At 51.5% G+C, this 16,540-nt stretch overlaps 2 protein-coding genes across 3 annotated transcripts; both read right to left on the bottom strand.

Moving 5' to 3' along the window:
• Nucleotides 1-2,678: 2,678 nt before the first annotated feature.
• On the bottom strand, nt 2,679-4,555 carry Tmem147 (transmembrane protein 147). 2 transcript variants are annotated; one of them, XM_047527660.1, is made up of 7 exons: nt 4,339-4,555; nt 4,197-4,266; nt 3,628-3,687; nt 3,409-3,545; nt 3,186-3,270; nt 2,965-3,086; nt 2,679-2,881 (listed from the first exon to the last, which is right to left on the bottom strand). In XM_047527660.1, the coding sequence occupies exons 1-7, from the start codon at nt 4,413-4,415 to the stop codon at nt 2,758-2,760; spliced, it is 675 nt and encodes a 224-aa protein (XP_047383616.1). In that variant the 5' UTR covers nt 4,416-4,555; the 3' UTR covers nt 2,679-2,757. The 2 variants fall into 2 exon arrangements, with proteins under 2 accessions (XP_047383616.1, XP_047383618.1); XM_047527662.1 differs by lacking the exon at nt 4,197-4,266 and having other exon boundaries at nt 4,339-4,485.
• Nucleotides 4,556-4,713: 158 nt separating this feature from the next.
• On the bottom strand, nt 4,714-14,644 carry Gapdhs (glyceraldehyde-3-phosphate dehydrogenase, spermatogenic). Its single transcript, XM_047527694.1, has 11 exons — nt 14,126-14,644; nt 11,534-11,711; nt 10,341-10,437; nt 10,077-10,183; nt 7,454-7,544; nt 7,258-7,376; nt 6,780-6,861; nt 6,348-6,499; nt 6,032-6,194; nt 5,095-5,192; nt 4,714-5,005 (listed from the first exon to the last, which is right to left on the bottom strand). Exons 1-11 carry the CDS (start codon nt 14,190-14,192, stop codon nt 4,933-4,935), a joined length of 1,227 nt encoding a protein of 408 aa, XP_047383650.1. The 5' UTR covers nt 14,193-14,644; the 3' UTR covers nt 4,714-4,932.
• Nucleotides 14,645-16,540: the final 1,896 nt, after the last annotated feature.

The following is a 16,540-nucleotide window of genomic DNA, read 5'->3' as shown; positions in this document are numbered from 1 at the left end:
CACCCCTCCAACTCCCAAAACCTTCCTTGGGAAAATGAATTCCAATTTCCTTGCCTAATGTTGCATAATTTAAAGATAAGTTGGGATGTGGCTGCAGGCGCCCTCTAGAGATACCCTGTAGCCCATCAAGTGCCTGTGACCACCTCAGCTTTTTGTTCTCAGCACCAATTCTCCTGAGAGCACCCTGATATGAGCAGATCCAAATTTCCCCACACCAAGCATCCCTGTCCTTCACAGGGTCCTGCATCATCCTGCTTGCTCACTCCTTTGTCCCTGCAATGGTCAGTCCCTAACCAGCCCCTGGAGGTTGCCTTCACCCCTCACCTGAAGTTAACCCTTCCAACCTCTGGAGTGCCTGTCTCCCCTCCCCTGCCGGCCACTCCTTTCCCTAGTGCACTTTGCTTCTCTCTTCCCTTTTCTGAGTTTCCCTGGCTGGGCCCTGGGCTTCTTTCTCTTCACCACAGACCCTGATGATTTCAGTTCTGTCTCTGCAGTGATGCCCACATCTGGTTCCAGCCTCTCCTGCTGGGTGACCAAGGTCTGTTCCCCAAACTTGTCTCCATTTATTGTTCAAGCTCACTGACAGCACCACTGTCCCATCAGTGTGAATCTTTCTCCCTGGGAGTGTAGGGGACCCTTGGGGAACAAGTCCCAAACTTGTGCTATCCCAGACTTCTCTGCCCCTTTCCTCATTTCTCATCTTTCCACTGTGCCCTCTGCTGACAAGCAGAAAGTGTCACTGGTCACCACCACCTCTCTACCTGGCTTCTAGCCTCAATCCTCCTACCCTTGCTGCTCCAGCCCTGGCCTTGTGGCATGTACCTCCCTCCATACAACAGCCAAGGACAGCTTTCTAAGCTAAATTTAACCCTGTCTTCCCCTTTCCAGAGCTCCCCGTGGGTCCCCATTGCCCTGACCAATTCCCCCGTCAGCCTCCAGAGTTCTGGTGTCTGCCAACCTCTAGTGTCACAACCCTCCTTGAACTTGTTCCAGCTAGTTCTTTTTCTAGTTCCCAGAAAGGCCAAGTCCTCATTCTAACCTCGGAACCTTTACATCTACCTTGCCCCAACCACATCCTTTCCAGAGTCCAGCTTGCCTCCAGGCTAGGTCAGGCAACTCCTCGGCGTCTCCAGAGACCTTGTTTTCCCTTTGTAGCTCTGATCGCTGCAGCCAGACTCACTGTGACCCACCACTGCCCAGGCTCTCCATCACATCTGATCATTGCAGCCTGTGCTCCCCATCTCAGCCCTAACCACTCTACCCGCTTCATCCAACATAAGATGGGATTATTTCAGACAGTTGGTTATTTCTGCAATCTTCACCTATCTCAGTTGTGTAAAGGGCTGGGCAGGTCACAAGAAGGAGGTGTGGGAGAAAGTGACACTACTACATGTCTACCCGGATGGGCTGTGGATGTACCCCATCTACTTTCCACATTAAAACTGAGGTGATCAGTCACTCCCAGTTCCCAAGAAACCTGTGAATTTCCTTTACTTAGGGCACTGAAGGAGGATGGGGCTAGAGGGTGGCTTCCCTGTCTGAGGGTAAATGCACCTTGTGAAAACACCAACTGCCATAACAGGGCCGAATAGAGCCATCCTTTCCTTGGACTGAAGTTAAATAACATGTAGGCTCTCTAGAGCTTGACGTTCAAAGGCCCACTTGGGTATATCCCCATCAGGGATGGGGAGAAGGTGGGGCAAGGAGCCATCCCAATGGACCACCGCAGGGTGGGTGGTGGTGGTAGAGGGTGGTATCTAAAACAATATCCAGGCTGGTGAGCCCCACTGCTGTGCTACTTAGTTGTTGCTAATCCTACACTCCACCCTGAGACGATTTCAGCCAGGATTTGACATGAGGGGCACAGGATTGAGTCAAAGCACCAAGAAGTTCAGTATCAAGTCTTCTTATGCCCAACCACGGTGGTCCTCTAAATTGATTTTTTTTTTTTTTTTTTGATACTGGGGATTGAACCCCGGGTGCTTAACCACTGAACCACATCCCCAGCCCTTTCTATATTTTATGTTTCATTTACAGACAGGGTCTTGCTAAGTTGCTGAGGCTGGCTTTGAACTTACAATCTTCCTGCCTCAGTCTCCCAAGACACTGGGATTATAGACGTGTGCCACTGTGCCCACTTGGATTGAATGATGTTAAAAATCTGATTGGGTAAATCAACCCAGGGAAAAACTCCAGAGATCAAAGGTCAAAATCAAAGGCACAATGAGAAGCCACAAAGTGTAAGCAGATAGGAGTGACCTAGCAAAACAGATTACAGATTGACCTCCCCACCAGCTGTCATACGGAGGATGGATCAGAGCATGAGATGGGTTGGTAACCTTGGAGGTAACTAAGCCAGGGAAGAGCCTAGGTGGGAGAGGAACCGGTTGAAGGTGTGAAGAGAGGAGGAGCCCTCAAGAGCCCTCTCTTGGATTCTAGCTCCCCTCTATCAACTGTTCCCAGGCCTCTGTGGCTACTCAAAGGTCATCTACTTTAAGCTCTTCATCTACCCTAGAAAACCAGGAGTCTTGAGAAAATGTCAGGACAGAGTACAAATCAGTGGACTGGCTAGCATCCTTGCTTGTCTACCTGGTTCCAAAGCCAGAATAAGGGTCTCTAAGACCTAGGTGGAGATGGTATTGGGAAACAGTTCTTGACAGAGAAATAAAGGCAGAAACAACTTTCCAAATACTGTTTACTTCACTAAAACCTGGAGAAAGGCAGGGAAAAGGTATGCCAATGTCTTGGTCACCAATCCTAGGAGTGCACATTGACAACGGCAACATACAGGGCCAACGTGCTGAGGGCCAGAAGCCCTGTCACCACTGCTCGGGCCAGGAGTGCTGTCCAGCTGCCCAGGGAGCAGAGGTGGACGAAGGTCCTGTGGGGAAACATCATAATGAGGAAAGGAGAGCAGAAATCCCACCCTAATTTGGACCCAGCCTCAAAGCCCCCTGAGCTCACTCCATGACAAAGGCCTTGTAGACACTAAGGAACATCAGCAGAAGGACAGCTGGCCGGAAGGTATGGTACAGATCGTAGCGTGTTATCATCCAGACCTGGGCGGATGCAACGATGTAATGGACCTGAGAGGAGGGAAGCAAAGAAGTTGGGGCCAGGGCTTGGGGGAGAAATATGGCCACCAGCAAAAAGGCAGATGTGGCAAGGACAGCAGGACTGCATACCAGACTGATGTTGGAGTCAATGCTCATCTGGATGTATTTCCAGTCAAACTCAATGCCCCGAGCTCCAACCCAGAGGGGGATGCAGCTGAGGAAAGCAAAGGGAGGGGTTTTCTGGTACCCAGTCATCCTTAACACCCAGACTGAGGTCACCCCCTCCCCAGCATCCCTGTCCACCCGGGTGTCCTTTTTTAGGATAGTATGGGCTCCAGGCTGCTGCACACACCGGGACATAATGAGCTCGGCGGTGGCCCAGCCCAGGGCAGCAACCATGATCTTGTACTCTCCCTTGCCGGCATTCCGGGACATGACAAGGTTTAGGCCTATCAGGTCTGCCACATCCACACTGGCTTTCATGAACTCCTGTGGGTCAGGTTGAGGCTTGAGTAAGTACAGGGCCAAGGGACCCCAAACTCACTCCCTGTCCCACCCTTGCCTCACTCACCCCAATGAAGTCATAGATGCCACCTTCCCAGGTGGGGAAGAAAGTGGCCAAGAACAGCATCTGAGAACAGAAAGCAGAAAGGTCACCTCAAGGTGAGGGGGAAAAACCACGTGTGTTTTGTGGGAAGTCAGTGTGCATGTAGAAAGCAGTACACTAAATTCCAGGGCAGTGACAGATCACAGGACTAGGGGAGACAGAAGATAGGTGTCTGGTTTCTGAGGGGCCTGGAAATTCACAGGGGGATATGAAGTCTAGAGGTGCTGGGGTGGCTACTTGGGTGTGCTAGCAGCAGCGTGTGACACGCTCGGGGTTAGTGTTCGCTCTTAACCGTACCAAAAAACCCTCTTTGCCAACCCTACAACTGAGGTTTTTCTCAATTTTATCAAAAAGCGCTAAGAAAAAGTTGCTTCAAGACCTCATCTCCGGTTCCACCCCTTCTGGGGTCTATCCTCAAAGGGACCTATGCGGAGTCCCGAAAGAGATCCCACGGTGGGGGGACAGCGGCAGAGCCGGGTCCCTGGGTCTGCAGAGCCTGGGGGCCAGACACGTGGGGTCCGGGCGGCCCTCACCTTGCATAGCTGCACAAAGAGGTAGGTGACCCCGGCCTGGACGCATTTCCAGAAGGCGTTGTACTCAGACCTGGAGAAGCGGGCTGTGAGGGGTCGGCCCGGGCCCCGCGCCCTCTCCGCCCCACGCCCGCCCCGCACTCACAGGCCGCTGCACTTGTACGTGATGAAGTAGGGGAAATAGGCGAGGGCGAAGCAGTTCCCGAAGTGGAACAGGGTCATGACGCCGGCCGCCCGGTCCCGCCGGCGCGGGAGTCGCGAGGCGACCTCTTCCGACGCGGGTCTCCGCCTCCGCCGGCGCTCTTCTAGCCCGGGCAGGGGCCTGGCGCCCACCTGACTGACCGCGGCCCGCGCGCGGCCTTCTGGGAGCGGTAGTCCGAGCCCAGGCGTCGCGCGCGGTGACGTCAGAGCGCCCGCGGCCGGGTTCCGGAGCTGAGAGCGCTGTTGAAACAGGTTTTCGGACACGCAGGGGCTTCGCTGCTACAGCGCTACCGGTTTTCCATAAATGCAACCCGGCTCTCAACCCAGCGCCAACCCTCGTCCATGCTCGGACCTTAAACCCGGCCTAGAACCCGCCGTGACCGGCGCAGAGAGACGGGCGCAGCTGTGAGCACTTTGGTTTTTATTTCACCGCTGACCGAGCAGCGCAAGGCCCTCACTCCGCGCGCCTGCCTTCCTGGGGGAACCCAGCGTGGGAACGGCACCGGAGCATGGCGCAGCAAAAGAGAGGCCTTTCGCTTCACTGGTCTCGGCTGAACATGTAGCAGACCAGGTCCACCACCCGGTTACTGTAGCCATATTCGTTGTCGTACCTGCAGAGGAAAGGAAGAGGCGTCAAGGGAGTCCCTCCCGACCATCCGTCAACCTACTCCCTCCAATATTCTGACCTCCTCCTCCTTACCAGGAAATGAGCTTCACGAAGTTGTCGTTGAGGGCAATGCCAGCCTTAGCGTCGAAGATGGATGAGTTGGTATTGCCGAGGAAATCCGTAGAGACTACCTGGGCGTCAGAATTTCAGTAAAATGGTTGGGTAATAGAGAAGGACCCAGAGGTCAGGCTCTGGCCCTTAGGCACAATGTCTACCCATTCATCCGAGAGGTGGCCATGAGATTGTGTCTTGATTACCAAGATCGGGTCAATTTGGGCCCTCAGAACAGTGTCTTAAGTGGAAGGAGTTGCAAGCACATAGGCCTGAGCTTATAGTGGTGGAAGACCACAGGAAGGTTTTCAACAGTGGGGGTTCTTTGATGCCATTAAAACAAGAGAACCTGGCTCCTGTGTGAGTGACCTGCAGGAGCTAAACTAGGCACAGCACCAAGGCAGATGCATAGAAAAGGCACTTCCGACTGTGGACATCAATTCACAGGAAAGGATCTGGCGTGACCTGACTCTAAGCAAGTGTTGAAAATGGATGTAAGAGTTATTTTTAGTTCACTAAACATGTATTGTGCACCATGCTGTGCACAGGCATACAGTTGGAGCTACAGAAGTGAAACAGTAGTTCTTAAATTTCTGCTTTCTTGGAATGTACCTGCTATTGGTGCCAATAGTTACAGTGAAGTGAAATTTCTGGTGAGGAAAAGAGCCACAGAAAACATCCTGAGGGGGAGGCCTTCCAGAGGAGGGGAATTGAAGTAGAAACTTGGGAAGACTTGTAGCCAACTGGGGGAAAAGTGTCCCAGATCAAAGGAGCAGCAAGTGCAAAGATCCTCAGGCAGGGCAGTCTGTTTTCCCAGCCCTGCATTTCCTACCTTGGCACATTGAAAGCAACTTTCGCGCAAGTGGAAATCACAACCTCTCCACAGAGGGCTCCTCCCAAGATCCCAACCCCTACCTACCTCATCCTCGGTGTAGGCAAGGATGCCAGACAAGGGCCCCTTGGCTGCTGCTTTTACAGCTTCCTTGATGGCTGAGTAGGAGGCACCCTGGGCCAGGCGGCAAGTCAGGTCCACAACAGATACGTCTGGGGTTGGCACCCTGAACGCCATTCCTGTTAGCTTCCTGGAGAATCCCACATTGGGGGTGGGAATCAGCCCAAGCACTTCTGCCTCCATTGCCCATTCCCTTGGGGCTTGGCCAGTCCTTGTTTTCCCCTCAAAGATTGGGGCTAGGTCATTTATCCCACCCCTTGGTTGCAGCGTCCTTTCCTCATACCCTTTGAGCTGTGGGATGACTTTGCCCACAGCACTGGCAGCCCCGGTGGAGGCTGGGATGATGTTCTGGTGGGCACCCCGTCCGTCTCGCCAGGCCTTCTTTGATGGCCCATCCACTGTTTTTTGGGTGGCTGTGTAGGAGTGGACTGTGGTCTTGGGGAAGAAAGGACTGAGGTGAGGCCTTCCTGCTGCTATGCTCCCATGCCCCTTCCTCTTAGCATTGGGTTGGAGGCCAGTGGGGCCACCACCATAGGCCACAGGAGAGGCACATGCAGGCCAGTGGACTAAATGTTATGCTAAAAGCCTTCTTCATTGTTGGACCTCTTTCTGAGACCACTCTCCCTGCTAACTCCATACCCTAAGCTAGGCTTGGGAAGAGGATGGTGGTTTTCCTTGCCATCCCTCCCACCCCAACCCCTCAGCTTCAACTCACCATCAGTCCTTCCACGATCCCAAATCGCTCATGGATGACCTTGGCAAGGGGGGCCAGGCAGTTGGTGGTGCAGGATGCATTGCTGCAATGGCCCAGGTGTACAAGGGCACTGTGAGCTGAGTTGCAGAGCCACCTCTCCACCCTGACCCCGTTGGATTTGCACCCAGGTCTAGTTTTGTGAGAAGTCAGGATGGGGACAAGAGGCTCACTGGGGTGTTGTCAGATTAAGGAGGCACCATTGGTGCCTGGGGTCGCTCCCTAAGCGTGTTCTCTAGCAGTTGTGCATTTCTAATAGATAGTTTCAAGGTGACATTAACATGGCTGGCGAGAATTAGGAACAAAGAAGCAGGAGCAGGTTGAAGAAACACTGGGGATTAAGTGGGAATGGGGGCAGAGAGGGTGTCTCTTTCCTCCTCTCCACAGGCTGGTATTTCCTGCAGGCAACACTCACCCTTGAGGAAGTTGCTGCCCCTGTTACCTGACAATGTTCATGGAGCCAGGAACATAGTCCTTCTCATTCACACCCATGACGAACATTGGTGCATCCGGCGAGGGTGCAGTGATGACGACACGTTGGGCCCCTGCTGTGATGTGTGCCTAGGGAGTGAGCCCAGGGTCAGGTGCTTCATGTGCAGTGGCCCCCAGTCAGCCCTGGGCACATGTCCCCCACTTACTGTAGCTGCCTCTAAGGACAGGTACACGCCTGTGGACTCCACCACATAGGGATTCCCGACAGACTTCCAGGGGATTTCTTTGGGTTCCTTGCTGCAGAGGGGTGAAAGGGCTGTGAGTCAGTGTCCCCTGCATGGCCTTGCCTTCAGATGTCCCCAGCCTTCACCACTTTCAAAGCCCTCCTGCCTTGTCTACAGTCGCCTGTTGCCCCATCCCATGCACACCTAGCTACCCCAAATGGATGCCATCTTGCTGGCCTTTTCATCACTGTCCCCTTGCAGACTGCTTTTCCTTTCTTGCCTGTACCACCCCTGCTCTGCCTCGGTATAGGCTGCCATCTCCCCAACTCAGGCCTGACTTCCTCAGGGGGACCAGACCTGGCTCTGCCCAGTGGGCTCATGCTTGTTAAGCATAATGCAGCCCAGAATGGACCTTGTGGCAGTGAGGCCAACTCAGCTGCCTTCTGGTCCCCAGCTCTGACAACCACACCAGGAGCCTTCGTAGGCCCTTTTGTCTTGGCCACCCAGCTCCTGCAACAGGGAGCCTGCTGCCAGAGGCTAGGAAGTCCTTGAAGACACGCCTGCATCCTGAGAGCAGCCCTGGGGCCAGTGGTGGCTAGTGGTTTACAGTAGAATAGTGAAGGAGGATTTCTGTTCCCTGTTATGTAAACCTACATAATACGGCATTTTGACAAGTGTATCTTAAACATATTAGACATCTACCATTACAACTTGCTTGGCTTTAGCAAGCAGTAAATGAATCAGCTGTATGCTAGTCTCATCCTTTACATATATAACAGGGATATTGGCTTCTGTGATTGTTTGCATCTGTTTTGTCTTCTAGACTATTCCACATAGCACAGGGCAGGGTCTGTTTCCTTTGCTGTTGAGTCTGTTCCCTGACATGGGATTTCCTTTGGTCAATCAATGTTCGTGGCTTTTTTTTTCAGCCATTCTGCACACGCTTACTTGCACACTTACCATGTGCCTGTGTTCTGAGCTCCTTACCTGCATTAAACTCATCTAACCTTTAAGACCCGAGGAGTAAGTACTATTGTAATTTTTTTGGAGGAGCCAGAGTCAGGTCAAAGAGGACGGGAGTAAGTAGCAGAGCCAGTGAAGGGTGCAGGTCAGTACTCCTAGGCAGGCTACCTGAATGAATGACCAAGTAGACTTCCCCTCTTCTCCCTGGGCCATGGCACATGGTTATTCTCTCCTTGCTCAATCACCTACTCTCTCAATCCACACTTTTCATCCCTGGTCCAACGAGTTCTTCTCTGATGCCCCACATTTCCTACCTTCCAAGTTGGGGGTACTTAAACAAGTTCTATAACAATTGCTGAATTGGCATGAGACAGTCAGGCTTCAAAAGACCCCAGAGCCCATCATGGGCCCTCCCTCCTGCCCACAGGATAGTTGTGAGATTTCCATTCATTCTTCAAGGAAGTAATGAGTGCCTACCATGGGCTAGGCCCCATACCTGCCAGTGCCAAAGCAACAGTGGTAAGCACAAACCAGTGGGGCTCTCCCTGCAAGGTGGTACAGCCTTGTGGAAAAACACCCTTCCAAGTGTTTCACAAATGCCTGCTAACTCCACTCATGCTCCTGCTACTGCCATGGAGGACATGATCATTATCCCCATGGTACATGCAGAGACTGAAGCTTGGGCAAGTTGGATCCCTTGCCCAAGGTCACCCAACTGAGAAGAGGCGGGGAGGGGCAAAGTGCATGCAAACACAGCTTGTGCTTAAGTGCTGGAGAAAACCAGCAGGGCGTGGTGGAGAGGGGCCGAGGAGGAGAACTAGGCAAGCCTGCAGGTCTTGCAGGAGGCTGCAGAGGGTTGATTGTGCCTGTGTGTGTGTATATGTGTATGTATGTAAAAGGCTGAAGCAACCACAGGATCAGCAGTGGCCAATCATATTAGAAAGTTAAGTAGGTTTAATAGTTTCCATTTTACAAATGTTTAATTCTTTTGATATTTTGAGAATGTTTATATTTGAAGCACTGTAACAGTTAATGTTACTGCTTTTGCCTTACAGAACCTATCTTTTAATGAAGGGCGAGTTTCAGTATGATGAGGAACTATGCATGATGGGAACCAGGAAGTTAGCATTGCCTGGGTGTGAGAGGTGCAGGCTCAGGACCCAAAGAGGTGGGTGGCTAGGTTGGCCGAGGGGCATGGAAGGTCTGCAAGTGGGGTGCACCTTGTGGGAGGCCCATCAGGAGTTGGGACCTTATTCATGGATGATAAGAAGCTATTGGGAGCTTTAAGTAGGGGAGCAACCAGGCTTGGTGGATGTTTTACAAAGCCATCTGTGGCTCCTGGGTAGAACACAATGGAAGGAAATGGCCATGATGTTCCTTGGAAGGGAGTGGGAGAGGTCTCAGGGTCAAAGGGGGTTGAGTTGTAGACAAGGTGAGTTGATAGGCCTGTGACAAGACATGCAGATGTGCTTTAAATACAAACAATTCTTGAGAACAGTGGCGCATCTGTAGATTAGTGTTTCTTCACCATTTCAGAGGTCAAGGACCTTTCTGAGACTCTCTAGGCTGATCCCCAGAAGCATGCACACACAATTTGGGGGGGGGGATATGAACCATGCGAGGTTAGAATCCTCTGCCTTACCACTGGTAGACAGTGATCTCCTGGTTGTCCACAACCAGCTGTCCATTCTTGCATTCCACATTCCCCTTGTATTGGCCATGAGTGGAGTCATACTTAAACATGTACACCTGCAGGAGACAGAATGCACCCTGGTCCTCGAGGGGCAAAGCCAACAGCCCCAGTGGATCTGGGGGAAGGTTCCACATTGGAGGAGGGAGGCTTCTGTAGGGGAACCCCAGCCCCCAGGTTCACCCTTCCTGGCCCTCTCCTGTGCCCACCACTCACCATGTATTCTGGGTCGATGAATGGGTCATTCACTGCCACCACCTTAACTCCCTTTGCCATGCAAGCGCGTAACACCAGGCGACCAATGCGACCAAATCTGTCCACGGACAGGCAGAGGAGGGGGTGAGAGAGAAAAGGGTCATGGAGATGCTATAGGTTTAGTGTCCCCACCAAACTCAAGTTGGAATGTAATCCCCGCTGTGGGTGTTAAGAGGTGATGGCTTTTGGAGGTGAGACTTTGGGAAGTAATTAAAGTCAGACATGATGGCATTAGGAGCTTTATAAGATGAGGAAGAGAGAGTGAAGCTAGCATGCTTGCTCTGTCTCACCATGTGAGATACAGCAAGAAGGCTCTCTCTGTATGTGGTCCCTTGACCTTGGACTTCCCACACTCAAGAACTGTAAAAAAATTAATTTTATTTTCTTTATAAATTACCCAGTTATTGCAACATAACACCAATTAAGACAGGGGAGGGGACCCATTCAAAGGAACTGGGTGACAGCACCCAGTTTAGGGAAGAAGGTAGTCAACTCTTTGCAGGCCACAGTCCTCTCTTGTCCACATAGGTTCGCCAGGTTTTTGCCTGCATATTCTGCTTCGTCTCTCTCTTCATACCCTGCCCTCTATTCTTAACCTTGTGGCTGGGTGGATCTCTTAAAACTTCAAGTTAGATTTTGTCTCTTGGTCTGAGAACCTCCACAACTGTCTATTAGTAAAACAAGATCCAGGTCTCTGCTGGGTTTTCTCCTCCCTTTCCCTCCCCCTTGCTGGGGCTAAACCCGCTATACTGACTTCGTGACTGTCCTTAAACACACTGAGTTCTCTCTTATATCCCAGAGCCCTTGCTGTCCCTCTTGCTGGAAGACCTTTTTCCCTAGCAAGGTGCCCAGCTGGCTGCTTTTTGTCACCCAGATCTCACTCCCATGTCACCTCCCAGAGACCTTCCCTGACTTGGGCTAACACTGCCTCTGTCCTCACTACCACCGAGGTCTATGCTGTTCATAGCACACCATTAGTGAACTCTCTCGTTTCTTTGATTATTGTTTTTGCCCAGACTGTGAGCTCTCCCAGACCCAGTCTATCTACTCCCTGCTGTCTTTCTGGGCTGGCAGAATGAGCCCTGGTGGGGAGGAATGGGGAGGTACCCAGGCCTGTGACTTCTAGAACAGCTCAGGTTCAAGGGTAGACTTACCCATTGATGGCTACTTTCAACTCCCGAGCTGGAGGAGCCTTCTTGGGAGGTGGTGGTGGTGGTGGTGGAGGAGGAGGAGGAGGGGGAGGTGGCTTTCCCTCTTCCTTAACTGGAGGTAGTGGTTTAGGTGCAGGTTCTGGCTCAACCTTGGGCTCACATGGGGGTGGTGGTCTGGTCACTGTGGGGAGGGAGAAAGGTCATGAGCTGTGTACCTTGTAAAAGAACGAACCTTCTTTGCCACCCAGAACTGGTTGCTGGCTCCTAGTGCTGGCCACTAGGGGCCACCCATGTAGCCCATGTTTCCCAACCCATTTGACCCACAAAATGACCAAGAAGTGGGGTGGTTTTAAAATATCAGTGGCAGGGCCCCTTCTCTGGAGATTCTGATTTGGTGAGTATGTATTTTTAGCAGTTTTGCTTGAAGATGTATTCTCTGTGCTTGAGTTTCCTTCTCTGTGAAATGAAGGTAAAATAATTCTTTCAGGGCATCACTCTGAAGATTAAATGAGGTAATAAGTGTAGTGTTTAGGAGAGAGCCTAGAAAACATTCCACATGTTAGTATTTCCAAGATTATTTCCTGAACTTGTAATTGATCTAGTCCAGTTGTCCCCAAATGGTTCTGATGATAAGACTTTCTGGAGAAGGCCTCTTCCTAGAAAAATATAACTCTGGGTCTGTACTGAGTTCCAGGAATCCTATTTTTAACATGCATTTAAGGTGGATTTTACCCTTGGGAAGTTTAGGAGACAGTTTGTATCACACCACACAAACGACGTGGAAACCCCTACTGGCTCCCACTTCCCTACCCCCACTCCTAGACTTAGCTTAGACACCTGTGCCTGGAGATGCGCGCCTACCTGTGCTACAGGTGAGAAGAGGAGGGAAGGAGTAGAGACAGCATTCGGGGGACCTGGGTGGCAGAGGGTTTCAAGCTGGAAGTCAGGCCTGGATGCTGGCTCTGGCTCAGTCACCTGCCTCTGAGTGTTTCGGTGTAAGTTAATGAACTTTCCTGGTCTGTTTCCCAGGTGTCACTTCTGACCCTCTATCTGTAGGGTGCTGGAAAAGTTCAGTGAGATCTCAAGGCCACGAGTAGGAGCTGATTTTAATAGAGGAGGGCAAGAAGTCAGACACTATGACTATTTATGAGGAAAGGGAGAGAGAGGAGGCAGGAAAGGGGCTAGAGGATGTTGGTGGAGCTGCTTTGGACAACTGGAATCAAAAGTACCTCAGGAGGTGGTGGGGCTAGGAGCGGAGGCCAGCTGGCTTATCTTGTCTCCCTGACCTCTCCCTGCTGCCACAGACCTGTGGCCTGAGGCTGGACTGTGGGTGTTTCCAGTGACAGTGCGTGTTCATAAAGGCATTAGTCAGTGCTTGTTGGTGGCAGCGATCCTGTGGTCGCTGGGGATGTTTGCATTCCTGTCATGAAAGGGGGAGATTTGTCCTGGGTTAAAAGGGGTCATCTGTGCCCAATAGCAAACTTCCAGAAGAAACCTCCCCCCATCTCCCTGTCCACTCTAGGTATGTGGGCAGAAGAAAGGCTGCCAGGCCCACTAGGTGCTGTGCTGGGCTCTTCACTCACGTCAGCTCAGCTGAATCCTGTGGGGCATGTGCCATAAGCCCATCTGGAGGGGGACATGAAGCCCCAGGTCACAGTCAGTCAGTCCCTGGTGTTAGCCTGTCTGCTGCTGTCTCTCACAGGGTCTCCTGGATCCTGAAGCCCTGTGGAAGCTTGGCTCTGCCCCGGCGCCACCCACCCTGTGACGGCCTGGATTCCCTTCTTCCCCACCTGGGGAAGTAGGAAGGGGAGGGCATGACATGTGTTCTTCCAGGAGGCCTGGGTTCATCTGGCTTGTGTGTGTCTGTGTGTCTGTATATACTCCCATAGGTGCACACCTGCGGCTGGGTGAGGCAGGACTGCCTGGTGACTGGGAGCAAGAGTCTGGAGTCCCCAGGCCCTGGGTGCAATACCAATGCCACTTGGTGAGAGGGAGGGAAGTGGTGTACTCTCTCTCAATCTCTGTTGGTCCCTCTAAAATGAGGACAGCGAACACACTGGCCTCAGTGAAGGTATGTCTGTAAAGTGATTCGTGTGGCCCAGAGGGTTGAAAGTGACGGTCCTTTGTGCAGTACATGGAGAACAAATCCACCAGCGCGTGAAATGGCTCCTTTCTGGCTGGGGGATGCAAGGGAGCATCAATGTAAGGTCAGAAACCCACCTGCCTCGTCCTTCCCACAACTGCTCCTCATAAACCTACCCTTTCTTCGTCTCCCTTGGGTCTGGGTCCCTGCCTTTGCCTCTGTCCCTGCTCCTCCCACCGCCTGCTAGTGGCGCAGAGTTCTCCCAACCAGCAGGGATAGAACCCTTCCCCTCCAGGGTCAGCACAGGAGCGGAGGGAAGCGTTTCTGGAGGAAAGGGACATGCAGGTGCGTGGCGGCTCCACCCCTCGGCCGCGGCCTCCCGGCAGACCCTGGACGGCACGCACGCTCCTGGGAGGAGATTCGCCACCGCGCCCCGAGCCCCGTACTGGGGCGGAGCACTCCCCGACCGCCCTTTCTTCCCCTTGCTCGTGTCGCCCCGCAGCTTCCCTCACCCGGGCATGGCTGTCGCAGCAGCTGGACAACGGTGACATTGGTGAGGACGATGTCGCGTTTCGACATGACCTTCTATGGTATCGCTATCATGGCCTAGCCGCCGTGGGACCCGCGGTGATGTTACTGAGTCACGGGGCGCCGGGTCCAGAGCTCCTCAGCAAGATGTCACAGTGCCCAGTGGCGTCACAGAGGAGGCAGTGCGCAGGCCGCGGGACTTGGGACTACCTTTGCCCCACCGCATTGAGCCGTGGGACGACCCCACGCTGTGCACCGCCATTGGAAAGGCTCCCCTTGGCATCCGGACTGGAACCCACCTTTTCACACGGGCACCTTCGTTCTTTTCCTTGCCTCTCCTCCTTGACATGCTGGCTCCTTGCTTTCCTGACCTCTGGATAGTCACCCTTGGGGTTTCCTTATGCCTGGAAAGCCCTACCCAGGTCGTTCCTTGGCTATTCTGTGGCTTCCTTCAGATGCCAGTTTTCTGGCATGTTCCAGGCCCTTCTGGACTCCCCATCTAAAATGCCCTCTTTTCCCAGTGACTACCCATCCTCACACCACCCGCCTCAGTCTCTACCCATCTTCCAGGAAGCCGTATGCATGACTTCCCCATCCTGGGTTGGATGTTCTAATATGCAAAACTACTATAGAACCGGGCTGGAGGAACCAGACTGGTCTCCAGCTACTCAGCAGGCTGAAGTGGGAGGATCACTTGAGCCCAGGAGTTCCAGACCAGCCTAGCAGCATCGATAGCCCCCTATCTCAAAACAAAACCAACCAAGGGAACAAAAAACTCAAAATACTTTAGAGCTGTACTTCCTATGATCTAATTTTCCTCATAGCATATGCCTAAATATCTTTTTATTCATTTATTTTCATACCAATTGTCTCTGCCACTACACTGTAAACTCTGGGAGCAAGAGCTTGTCTGTCTGTGTCACTTCTACAGCCCATTGACTAAAAGAGTGTTTGGCACTGGAAAGGTGTTTGCTCAACAAATAATATAGGCCTAACTTGGCAATATTGTGGATTCAGTTCCAGACCACTTCAATAAAGCAAATATTGCAATAAAGTGAGTCACAAATTTTTTGGTTTCCCAGTATGCATAAAAGTTCTGTTAGTGTAGTCCATTATTTTGTGTTCAAGAGCATGAGGTCTAAACAAAACAATGTACATATCTTAATTTTGTTATGCTAGAAATTGAACCCAGGTCCTTACACATGCCAAACATATGCTCTTACCATGGAGCTATACCCCAGCCCCCACATATCTTCCCCCCCCGCCACGTATCTTAATTTAAAATATAATATTTAAAAAAAATGCTGTTGGGCATGGTAGCACATGCCTGTAATCCCAGTGCCCCCAGAAGCTGAAGCAGGAGGGTTGCAAGTTCAAAACCAGCCTCAGCAATTTAGTAACAACCTATGTCAAAATAAAAAATAAAAAGAGCCAGGGATGTGGCTCAGTGGTTAAGTACCCCTGGGCTCAATTCCTGGCACACACACAAAAATGCTGATTTGTTGGAAAGTGGCGCTGATAGGCTTGCTCCATGCAGGGCCACCACAAACCTTTGATTTGTAAAACATGTAATATCTCCAAAGCACAACAAAGTTAAGCACAATAAAACAAGATATACCTGTACTTGAATGAATAAGCAAATGTGGCCTTCAGGTTTCTTCTGATTCCCAGACTTAAATCGACCACCTCCAGGTCATATCTTCTCATAGCATCTGTTCTTTTCCTTATCGGTTTTCCTGTGGTTTGTCATGATCTAGTTATTGGTGTACTGGTTCCATATCTCCCCCACTACTATGCCTCAGCACCTAGAACAGTGCTTGGAACAAAGCAGGTTTTCAATAAATGTTTGGGGGAAGAACAAGTAGACAAATGACTCTCTTCCCTAAAGCCCCAGGGGTTGGGGCTTGCTTGCACATCAGTGACTCAAAGGCAGGCACCTTTGCCTGCAGGACCAGTTGACATGCAACTGTGACCAAGATTTAGGGGGTGTAGGGTTTGTGTCAGGAGTCACCATCCCAGAGGAAGGGGTGGAAGAAAAAGTCACAGAATGACATAATCTTTTCCTTCCCCAAACGTCCATGGGAGCTCAGTTTGCCAAAGTGCCTGCCCTGGTCAGGAATTGGTGAGGTTCTTTTGCTTGGATGACCTTGGAGAAATGGAACTGAAAATAAGTCGGAGGAAAGATGAGGCAGTTTAAATGAACCAAGGTCAAAATGTTGATTAATCAAAGAGGGTTAAATTTTAAAGCACATCATCTAGAGGGGGAAAAACCCAGCACAAACAGAACCAGGATTGAAACGGGACTGACTTTTTGCACAACTTCATAGTAGTAGATTTGAAAATACAGATGCAATTGAAAATTGTCTTAGAAAATACAAAGGATCAAAACTGGTGCAAGA

The sequence above is a fragment of the Sciurus carolinensis genome, chromosome 16 (genome assembly GCF_902686445.1).
Source record: "Sciurus carolinensis chromosome 16, mSciCar1.2, whole genome shotgun sequence".
Lineage (NCBI taxonomy): Eukaryota > Metazoa > Chordata > Mammalia > Rodentia > Sciuridae > Sciurus > Sciurus carolinensis.
Note: the sequence above shows the minus strand (reverse complement) of the source record. Positions and strands in the feature narration are given on the sequence as shown.